Source organism: Biomphalaria glabrata, chromosome 6, assembly GCF_947242115.1.
Source record: "Biomphalaria glabrata chromosome 6, xgBioGlab47.1, whole genome shotgun sequence".
Classification (NCBI taxonomy): Eukaryota; Metazoa; Mollusca; class Gastropoda; family Planorbidae; genus Biomphalaria; species Biomphalaria glabrata.
In genome coordinates, this window is record NC_074716.1 from 50,767,194 (window position 1) to 50,778,705 (window position 11,512).

General features: G+C 33.3%; 1 protein-coding gene across 2 annotated transcripts; it reads left to right on the top strand.

Moving 5' to 3' along the window:
- Positions 1-1,282: 1,282 nt before the first annotated feature.
- Positions 1,283-9,783, top strand: LOC106070975 (uncharacterized). Of its 2 annotated transcripts, none has more exons than XM_056032023.1 (6): positions 1,283-2,057; positions 4,872-4,931; positions 5,669-5,749; positions 6,786-6,832; positions 7,121-7,339; positions 7,479-7,672. In XM_056032023.1, the coding sequence occupies exons 1-6, from the start codon at positions 1,970-1,972 to the stop codon at positions 7,524-7,526; spliced, it is 543 nt and encodes a 180-aa protein (XP_055887998.1). In that variant the 5' UTR covers positions 1,283-1,969; the 3' UTR covers positions 7,527-7,672. The 2 variants fall into 2 exon arrangements, with proteins under 2 accessions (XP_055887998.1, XP_055887999.1); XM_056032024.1 differs by lacking the exon at positions 7,479-7,672 and adding an exon at positions 7,684-9,783 and having other exon boundaries at positions 1,288-2,057.
- The last annotated feature ends 1,729 nt before the right edge of the window (positions 9,784-11,512 follow it).

Sequence of the window (11,512 nt, forward strand, 5' to 3'; positions counted from 1 at the left end):
GTCTTACAATTTGTCCATTACACCAAACAAAACATTGTAAGTAGAAAAAAACAAAATGTACATTATGTTAGAAATGAACGAGTAGTCATTCTCTGGCGCTGCCAGGGTCGAGTTTCGCTAAAGAGAAACAAAATTATTATTATTATTATTATTATTATTATTATTATATATATATATATATATATATATATATATATATATATAGGCCTATATATATATATATTATATATATATATATATATATATATATATATATATATATATATATATATATATATATATATATATATATAGTTCATAATAAACGACTTTTTTTTTTTCTTCTCTTCCATGAAGTTATAATTAAGATCTTTCAGTATTCCACTATCCAAGTCTCTTTCTTCGCCACCCATCTCTCTCTCTCTCTCTCTCTCTCTCTCTGTATGTATGAGATGAATCATAGTCGCGAAGCTAGTAAAAAATTGTTTTCTCTCCCCCCCCCCCCCCCCCCTCTCCTTGTTAGTTAGCCAAGTGTAGATCAACTTCACCATGCACCAAGGATCGTCTCATGGAAAATCAGATGAATGCCTGGGCTTTAGATGTGGTAGGAACGATGTCGCCCACACATCAGCCCCCCCCCCCCCTCTCCGCGCAGCTGAAGTATCCAAAGGAAAGGCAAGTGTTGATAACAGTTTGGGGTCAGCGGCATTGCAGACTGTGCCAGGGTGTATTTTAAAAAAAAATATATAAAAAACACAAACATTTGTTGAAAACAGCAAAGCTAACAACCAATTAGATCTATACATATATAGATGTACATCGAAATGTATAGATCTACAAAATTTAGATATTATGAATCATTTCAAAAGACATAGATGAAGGAAGTAAAAACACAAAGAAATAACACATCAATCGTATTAAAAATAATAATAAGGCTTGTCTTCTAGTCCGAAGATTAATGAGGAATACAGTAATTCCCGTACTGGCTGCGCAGCCCCAGCCGTGACCTGCATATTTTGCCAAATCCAGTGCAAGCATAACCATTGTCCGCAGGTGGTCGATTTAGATTTTATTTTCGTTGTCTGCGTTTGTCCTCGGCAGCAGATTATCCTAATTGTTTGGAACATAAACAATAACAAAATAGTAACAAAGATTGCTGACCCGTGAATTCCTTCAGAATTACCAAACATTGTTTGTGTTTCATTTGTAATTCGACGAAATAATTATATTATCGGAAATAACTCTTAGATCTAGAAATGTAAAAACGGAAATATTCGTATCTAAGTAAAGACAGATGTATTTCTGGAGATCAAATCATCAAACTAAACTTTACTAGAATCTACAGATCTAGTTTCTAAACCAAGTGCTTACTAAAATAAAATTGCTAGATCTAGGACTTTATTGCCATTTTTACTGCTTAGTAATTGTAATTCTTAAAAGTCGACGTAGATCACCATACAAAACAAGGCTATAAATAACCAAATGATTCATGAATCATTGAATCCATTCTTTCAATTTCATTTATCATTTTATGATTGATCATTTGACGATGACGACTTAGGTCTAGGTCACTTAAAATTAGGACTTGAGTTAATTTACCGTTAAAAGTTAGAAATTTGACTTAGAGAGAGTCTAGATCTAGTTATACGTTATAGAATATAAATATAGACTTTTATTTTTACTCGACTCTAACTTCTAAGATAGAATATAAAAATATAAGGGTAATTTCCGCTTTTAGCTGCGAATATTAGATTAGCTTTGAATAATCCAAGGTTACACCAGTATAAATATTGTAATAATAATAATAGTAGCCTATTAGATCTTGTATTAGATATGAAAGTGAACGGTCTAATAAAATAGACATAGATCTAGTATATTTATTATCTACTAGAATAGATATATAGATTGTATCAAATCAAAGACTTGAATGACTTGAAACAGCTGTGATAACATCAGTTTTTACATTAAAAAATAAATAAATTGAAGAAGAATGGAGCAACAAGCAGTATTGAATAAAACAAATCAAGATATTCATGATCTTATTAGACTTTTTCTTTCTGAACAATTTGATCCATTTGGTAAGTCTGCTTCATAATGCATATGATTTAAATTTACAACATTGTTAAGGTTTGTATGTAACATTTGTGCATTTAATATAAGGCTATTTATCTCTATAAATGGATTACTTTAGTTTAGTGTTGTTGTTTTTTTTAAAGAATATTATTACATTTCACTTAGAGATCTAGATTGATCTATATATTTTCTTAAGTTTGTTGTGAAATTGTTTTCTGTGTCCAGCGTTTTCCCAATTTCTGTTTGACACATTGCTGCCTGCATTCTAGTAGTTGTCAATCAGCATCTAAGTAGTTGTGTGTGTGGATGTGTTGGCTGAGTGGACATGGTAATAAAGCACTTGGCTTCTGATCCTAGGGTTATTGGGGTCAAAGCTCAATTAGGCCAGGAATTTTAATTTCAGAATTTTTAAGGGAACCCCTGAATCCACCCAACTCTTTTGGTATCTAAAGCGGTTGGTCATTGTGCTAACCACATGACACTCTCATCAAACATCCATTATAGAAACAGATGAGCAGTAGTTACCAGTCATTCTCAACTCTTCCTTACCCATTGTCTCTCAAGTAATTATAAATCATCAGTGCTGTTGTAGTTGTAGTTTCTTAATGTTTTCTAGCTAAAAAGATACAGATTTCTCCTTCTTTTTTTCTAACCTGCTTTTTGCTACTAAGCTGAAAGCTCTTTCTCTGTCTGTGCAGTTTTTTTCCCAACTGTTATGCACTGCCATGCAGAGTGTTGGTTTTGTTGGGATATTGTGGTAATGGGGTCTGTGTAAGGTTAATTAAATTGGGACATTCAAAGAAGGTACCGGTATGGTTGACAGGCTTGCAGTGGTGTGTCAAGTGTCTACAAAGGAGTGGGTGAGTTCTGTCAAGGTAAAAGTGGAAATTTGTGTGTCCTGTTCATAGTCGGAAGGTTGTAGAATGATCTTTCCAGGGAAGGGGTGGGATTGATACTGTTTAGTTTGTTTGGTGATTTCTCAAAAAAACTTAAAAGGCTTCTGATAACTAATGCCTGTTGGTTGAGCCTTTTTTCTTTGTGATTGTTGGCGAACATTGATTTCAGAGTGTAGTGTTTGTTTGGTTGTTCCTTGGATGGTTGCCTGGTTGTGCGATTTGCGCGCTGGACTGTTGTTCAGATTTATTGATGGTCCAGGGCTCAAACCCTGCCCGCTCCCATCCCCCGTCATCCTGCGGGAGGTTTGGACTAGGAAGTAATTATCTTCAATTCTGAAGGAACATCCAAAACATGTCAAACATTTTACAAACAACAAACATTTTTACCCACACCTTTGAAAGTCTGTTCACTTTTTCATTTCCCATGATCCTGTGATGTTAAAGTTGAAAAAAAAATTTGTTGCGTTTTTACCTTTACCTATCCCTTAGTCTTTTGGACCTTTGGGGCACCATGCAAGATTTGTCGACCGTCTTTCTCCATCCCTCCTTGTCTATTGCTTTGGGTAGAACCTCTTTCCATTTTTTAATGTTGTCTACATAATATGGGTTATCAAGGTTAAAATTGTCAGCTCTCTTGGGCTAGATAAGATGTTACTAGTCTAGTCAATGCTTGAAGAGTCTTTCAAGACAATAATGTCTGATGGTGCTTGTACCCCACCATATCATTTGTATTCCACTGTGTCTACTGCTATAGTGACTGCTTCAATTTAGGTCTGAACATTTCAACTCTAGTCTCCACTGAGTTCCTTTATCTCAAAGTCTTCAGTTTTTGGTAAAGTCCAGAGTTTGCCAAACTATGAATAGCATAGTAATCAAAATGATCTCAGCCAACTTGGGAAAAAAACTTACTTTAATTTCATTAGTGATATATGTGGGGAAAATTTTTTCTCCTGAATAGGTCTCTAATAGTCTCTAAAACAGGGGGGTCGTAAAAAGGGGTTGCCGAGCATAAAAGGTTGAGAACCGCTGCTCTAGAACAAATGCTGAACAGGATGAGTCATAGTTATTTTATAACTGAAAGTGGCCAATATCTTTCTGTCTTTCAGAGCATTCTTTGTTTTATTATTCTGTTATGATTATGTTTTTCTAAGTTATGTTTAACTCTTTCTCTCCATAATTATTTTCCACATTTGGATGGCATTAATTATTTCATCCAGTCCTAGTGCACTGCCCTGTTATTATTAAACTCGAATATCAAAAAATGTTATATTTGGTATAGAAGTGCATGCCATTTTTATACTACACAAAGAATGTTTATACAACAAAAAAAAATATTTTAAAATTAGTTTATAAAAATTGAAAATGAAAACTTGCAGAATGTGGACAAGTCTTCAGGATCTAGATCAAGATTGATCTAGGTAATATTTTATGATCCCAATGGAAAAAAAGAAACTTCTAAAAAATATTTATCCATTTTTTACATATAAAATGTTATAAACATATAAAGTGTCTTGAACTGATTATCCCGTATCACTACCATGCAGAAGTCTGAAGAAAACAGAAAATTGAAGCACAAGCATTAAAATCATCTTTCTCTGTAAAAACACATTGAAAGAAATTCTAAATGTTTAGCAAAGGGAAACTATTGAAGATAAATTTTCAAGCAATTAAAAACATTTAAGAGAGAAAAAAAAAAGGAAAGAAAAATGTGTTTTAAGTCACCTACAACACCAGCTTTGATCCTAGATCTAAATGAGTTTCATTGCTCTAAGCTAAAAACTTTTGCTTAGTTTGCAGCTCATTCTATCTGGTTAAATGAAAAAAGTTTCTATGTCAATTTATTAACTATCTGCAATGGATCATAAAATTTATTTAGATCTTATAGTTTGGGTACTTAATGTTTCTTAATTTTCTATTTTACAGGTGAAGATGTCGGGAGAGAAGAAGCAGATGCATTTGGTGTCAACGATGACTACGACTTTAGTAAGAAAAAAAGTTACTTTTACTTATCTAAGCAACATTTAAGTAAATATGTTTTAAAAATCTCATTTTTTTTACTAAAAGCAAGTAGGGCAAAAATACATAATAAATAAGTAAATGGTTGAGACAAAGACTTGAAGATTGTTTGGGATTATTTTTTAAATATAGTTATTGATTGAGGGGCATGCTGGCTGAGTGGTAAAGCACTTGGCTTCCAAACCAATTGATCTAGAGTTTGAACCCCCTGTGAAGACTGAGATATCGAATTTCAGGATTTTTAGGATACCCATGAGTCCACCCAACTTTAATGACTACCTGACATACTTTGGGGAAAGTAAAGGCAGTTGGTTGTTGTTCTGGCCTCATGGCACCCTGGTTAATCATTGGCTGTAGTAACAGATGTGCTTTACATCGTGTGCCCCAAAAGATCACAAGGTCTGAAATGAAACCTTATAGTTATTGATTGTTATTACATTACCCTAACCTTAAATTAAATGTTTATTAGAAAATCATTGAAACTTTTTTTTTTTTTTTCCTATTTGGGGCTAAAATCATATATATATTTTACTCAAAAATCTTTTTACCCGATTTGTTAATTCTGGTTACTACTGTTAGGTTTCATTTCAAATGGCTACAAAAAATGTGTACAATTTTATTAACTTTAGAATCCTTCATGGAGCATGTCATTGATTAGTATAATTGTTCAAATTCATTAAATGTGTACATATATACATTCTCAGCATACTATACTGAAAAGCTCGGCAGAACTCTCGCTCAGTGTGGAGATGACTTTTTAAAACCAGCAAACAGAGAGGCCAGTGGTAAGTCTACTAACTTTTGCTTCCTATATGTCTTTGTTCTGGCAGGATGGAAGTTGGGGCATGGCTATTTATTCAAAGACATTTTTACAACTCCAAAAAAACAACATAAAAATAAAATGATTTTTAAACTTAATAGCTAAACCAATTCTAGAATATACATTCTCTGGGTGAAATACTGAAGAAAACATAAAACAGACCCAACAAAATAGAGCCATGAGGTTTATCACAAATGAATACTCACCTTGTTAAATTCACTAAGCCTTAAGGCAGAAGACTAAAATGTAAAGTAGCAATAAGCAATAAAATACTAACCATAACTTAAAATATCTAATACAATACTCATGAAGACATAAAGATAAAGACACATTTCTTATTCCATATGCTAGGACAGATTCAAATAAGTACTCTTTTCTTCTAACTAGTTCAGTTTTAATTTTATTTTACATGGTTCCATATTGACTGGAGGGTCTGGTCTTGACAAAGTGCACTAACTATGAGTCCTAAATTCCCTTTTCCTATTGATGAAGTGTATTCAGTGCATAATAAGTAATCAGTGCAAGGATAGTCCTGGCCTCCTCATGGTAAGGAGGTAACGCTGCGAACGTCTCTAGCAGCGGCTAAAGGGGACCTCCTCCGTCTATGGTTTTCAGGGCCAAGCGGATGGAGTTAGTTAAATCCAGGGGGTCCAACCCAAAGTGTGGGTGCCTGGCTATAAGTTGGATAGAGGTGCACCGGTTTGGAAGGCGGGCCTCATAAACACCATAAGCTCTAGAAAGTATGTTTCCAGATGCACTAATGGCGAATTTTCTGGGGGTGCGAAAAACGAGTCAACCTCTCAAATGATGCATTTTTGTATTCTCTGTGTTTCTCCCCTGAAACAATTTCAAACTCATTGAAATTAAATTATCTGTTAATAAGAAGCAATGATCCTCACCTCTATTTACCCCCCTCAGGGAGCCTCACCAGAATCATTCTACAACTAATGTGTCAAACTATTAAGTTTTCTCTATATGCTTTTTTTTTTCTTTTTCTTCAGCTGAAAACAGAAACCTTCGGGAAATATTTACTGGTATAGATCAACAGGTAAGTTTGTCATAAAAATTTTTTTTCTGTTAAACAAAAACACTGTATTTTTTGTCTTAAGATTTCCTGTTATTAATTGTTTAATCTTTGTTCTCATGTATACAGTTTATTTATAATTATTTTTCTAATTTGGTCTTTTTATATTTGACTTAAGTAGTTCTAACCATTCTATAGAATGGCTGGATTTCATAATTTTCGGTAGCTATTTACAAACATATTTGATTGTAAAAATGCTTTTAAAAAATTAATGCTTTGCAACATCATTAATTATATGTTTTATAATTCTAGAATGAGGAGGAGGCACAGAAGAAGTTTAATGAAATCATGTCAAAGTCCATCAAAGACAGTGGCATCACTAACCCTATACAAATTTTTAGATCCGTCTTGTTAACTCTGCATGGTTTGAAGTCTTTGGGGCGAGGCGTCACAATGTTTGCTTCAAAACTAGCTGAGAAATTTGTAATACAGAGAGCCCTTAATGAGGACATAGCTAGAGTAGGAGGACTGGTATGCTCATTTGACTTTATCTTTTATTAACTATGTATATTTTTTAATTAAAATAAACTGTAAATTTTTTTTCTTGCCTTAATTAACTACAATTTTAGCATCTACTTAAAACAGTGTTTCCCAAACTGTGTTTCCCCAGAACCCAAGTGTTCAAGGTGTTCCACAAACTACTGAAATAATTAACTAGTAGGTCTCCATGTGAATTAATGTCTCTAAAAAAAATTACCAAAGTGTTCAGCTAAATACTCAGATTGTGGGAAGTGTTCAGTAATGGAAAAAGTTTGTGAAACACTGGTTTACAAGATCATATATCAATTAAGATTTACAAAATATTTAATTTTCAGAAAAAATTTTTGGCAACGCAGTTGGATTGATATCTGTACAACATTTAGGTCAAGGTTGTGTTATTTCAAAAATTGTGATCAGTAATTTCAGTGAAAGTTTGACATGTGCACCAAGAATATTCTTTGAAAAATTGTTATTCCCAAAAACACACACAAAAACAATGGGATTAACCAATTGTGCAGATGTGCCAAATAATTTTAACAGCAACAAGGAGATGGGAGTGGAATTCATGATTTTAAAAAAAATAGAAATTATTTTGAATTCATATAGACACATCTTGTCTTCTAAATGAATGTTTTAGAGAGGAAGACTAGTTCTTTGATACCAGTACAGCATTCTAAATGAAGGAGGTCTTAGTGCAATTAAATTCTATGTGCCTCTTTGCTTTCTAACTGTGTCCAAAAAAAAAATCTTGTGTGGCATCAGCTGTTGCTGTTTTTTTTATATCAAGACATTGTCATTGTTTTAGTGTTTAGTGAAGTTAACAAATTTTTGCTGGCCAACTTTTTCCCTCTCAGTCCAAGGATTGAGTGTTATGCTAACTACTCATAAACATATCTATACATTGGCATTGTCAGCTATTTTCTTTTAAACTCTTCATAACCAGAGTATCAAATAGTTCAAAGCAAGTTAATGTTATAAACTTGTTCCTGTCTAAGAGTAGATAATTTGTAATCTTTAGAATATCATCAAAAATTTTTAATGATTTTTGTTTTTGAGACATTGACAAAATAAATGTTAGGCAAATATTGCCACTAAAGTTGTCACCTTTTCAAAAAAAATGTTATATATATATGTCTAACTTAATAAACTCATTAATTTAAGATAAAATAAAATTAATGTTATATATAATTTATAAGTTAAAAGTAAAAAAGGATTAAAATATTATTGTTATCTTACGCATAATGTAGCCTAAGCTTGTATTTTTGACACTTTTTCATAACAGTATTATGTTAAAAATGTGTTTTTTAAATAATATTCATGTTCATCTGAATTGAAATATTCATTTTATTCGTTTGTTCAGCATTTTTTTTTCTTATTTATACTATGCAGATATGCTTCTAAATATTTTTTAAACAGACCCATGCAAGCAATTTAATATTGATCCAATCCATTTGAATTTAAATATTCCTTTTATATTCTTTTTCATTTTTTTTTTTATATAAGCTATGTAAATACAGGAGGTCCTGAGGTTATGTTAGTCCCAGTTACGATGTTTCACGGTTGCAACACATTTCCCATAGTATAAAGCTGGGCAGAAAAGTTTTGCCCTGATAGAGGAAGGGTTGTCCAAGTTTTTGAGGCTGAGGATCTCAGTGTGGGCAGGTAGCTAAGGTTGCCAGAGGAGGTCTTGGATTGCCTACGATGTTACAAGTAGATCTTGGAGAAGAAGAAGATGGTCCCTTCCTGCAAGAGATCCTACACCCTCTACCTCTGCTGCCTCTCCAGACTTACCTGCGTCAGTATTTCCCGCATCTTCTGCCTTTCTAGATTCACCTGCCCCAGTTTATCCAGTACTTTCTGCAGCTTCCTCCTCCCAATAAGTCTGACGAAGTGTTCTCTCTATTTTTTTTTAAAACTGTTTATTTATTATTATTTCATTTCATTACTGAATAAATTATATATTTCCTTAATGAGCTTTTTGAGAATTATGCGGGTTTCTGTCTTAGAATAGGATAAATGCTTACAGTATTTAAGTACAGTGTTCCGACTTACACTGAAAATCGGTTTACGATGTAACTTAGGAACAACTGAAAATCGGTTTACGATGCAGCTTAGGAACAGATTAACAGGATAACCTGAGGACCGCCTGTATGCTTTTAACTGGTTTTATGAAACATATGCAAACATTTTAAATGTATTCATCTCAATTTAAATACTTATTTTATTCACTTATTCATTTTTAAGTGTTTTTTTTTTTTTTTATTATTAAAATTATAACCAATACAAATATATATATAATATATTGTTTTTAACAGACATATGCAAACATATCTGTATATATTGTATGACTCATGCTAGTTAGATAAGGTTTTCTAGTGCATGTAACACACATCTTAATTGTGTCTTCAGGAGGTTCTTACATTCACAAACCTTAACTCTTTCTCTCCTAACTGACGATACCAGCGTTGATTCCACCAGAATGTGGTAAAATAATTACGGAGAGAAAGAGTTAAAACAAAAACTTGTGAGCTGAGGGATGATTTATTGTGATCTATTTCTTTTCACATCTATTACCCTTTTGTCAATATTCGACATGGTGCTTAGGATAATAATGATGATCTAGCTGTTATTGCTAAGAAAAGAAAGCATGTTTACAAAAAACTTTTTCAAAAAAATTCTTGTATAAAAGAAGCAAAGTGACAATGAGTAGGTACTTCAATAAGGTCAACATTATGGTCATTGAAATGGATTTGAAGTCACTGCTGCTTTCCTTGTCAGCCTGCGAAATTCCTCATCACTTGAATTTTGCATTGTGGGACACTCTTCACTTATCTATTTCCTTGTCCTTTGTCCATTGATTGAAAAAATATGGATTACTTTGAGTTCATCGGTTAGGTAGAAATATTTGTTCAGGGCCAGGTAGGGTGCTGTCTGGATAACAAAAAAAAAAAAGCTTGTACCAACATGCAAGGGAATAGCTGCAGCTTAGACTGGTGTCTTGATTTTCTTTCAAATCTTCGATCCTTAAAAATTGATGAAGTGTATTCAGTGCATAATAAGTAATCAGTGCAAGGATGGTCCTGGCCTCCTCATGGTAAGGAGGTAACGCTGCGAACGTCTCTAGCGGCGGCTAAAGGGGACCTCCTCCGTCTATGGTTTTCAGGGCCAAGTGGATGGAGTTAGTTAAATCCAGGGGGTCCAACCCAAAGTGTGGGTGCCTGGCTATAAGTTGGATAGAGGTGCACCGGTTTGGAAGGCGGGCCTCATAAACACCGTAGGCTCTAGAAAGTATGTTTCCAGATGCACTAATGGCGAATTTTCTGGGGGTGTGAAAGACGAGTCAACCTCTCAAATGATGCATTTTTGTATTCTCTGTGTTTCTCCCCTGAAACAATTTCAAACTCATTGAAATTAAATTATCTGTTAATAAGAAGCAATGATCCTCACCTCTATTTACCCCCCTCAGGGAGCCTCACCAGAATCATTCTACAACTAATGTGTCAAACTATTAAGTTTTCTCTATATGATTTAGATTCAATAGAATATGGTAGGTCTGAAGTTTGGAAAGGCTTTCTATTAGTTTATATATATATCTTTCATTAGTTGATGAGTGCATAAGTTATATGTTTGGAAATAATTGTTTTATTTTACTTTGTGAATAATTGAATGTGTGTAATCCTTCTTATAGTTCTGCCCAGGTAACTGTATTTAAATAAACAAGATTGTGAAGTGAAATAGTATATTGTTATTATATATGTATACATATCTAATCATTTTTCACTGATATATTTGTTTTTTTATTCCATCAAACAATATTTGTTTTTTTATTCCATCAAACAGCATGGTTTTAGTTTGTTAGCAGGATTTTTTTTTCTTTGTTTCTTGAATATTTTCAGCAGAACTTTTTGATGACTTGGGATTGTACAACTGTTTCAAAATAAATTAATTCATTTCTTTTTTGGCGTTGTCTTGATCATGTTAGAGGCTTCCGATATCCTTTCCAATATCTGAGATGAGCTATGCAGTGGTTTTCCAGATTAGGCTGCATTCCATAAGGTGAAGAGATGTTATGGGGGCAGATCCTTATTTGGGCCTCTTGATAATGTATGTAGCGTTGAAGTGGTCAGCTTTCTCTGGAGAGACAATCCACTAGGGCATATTTTG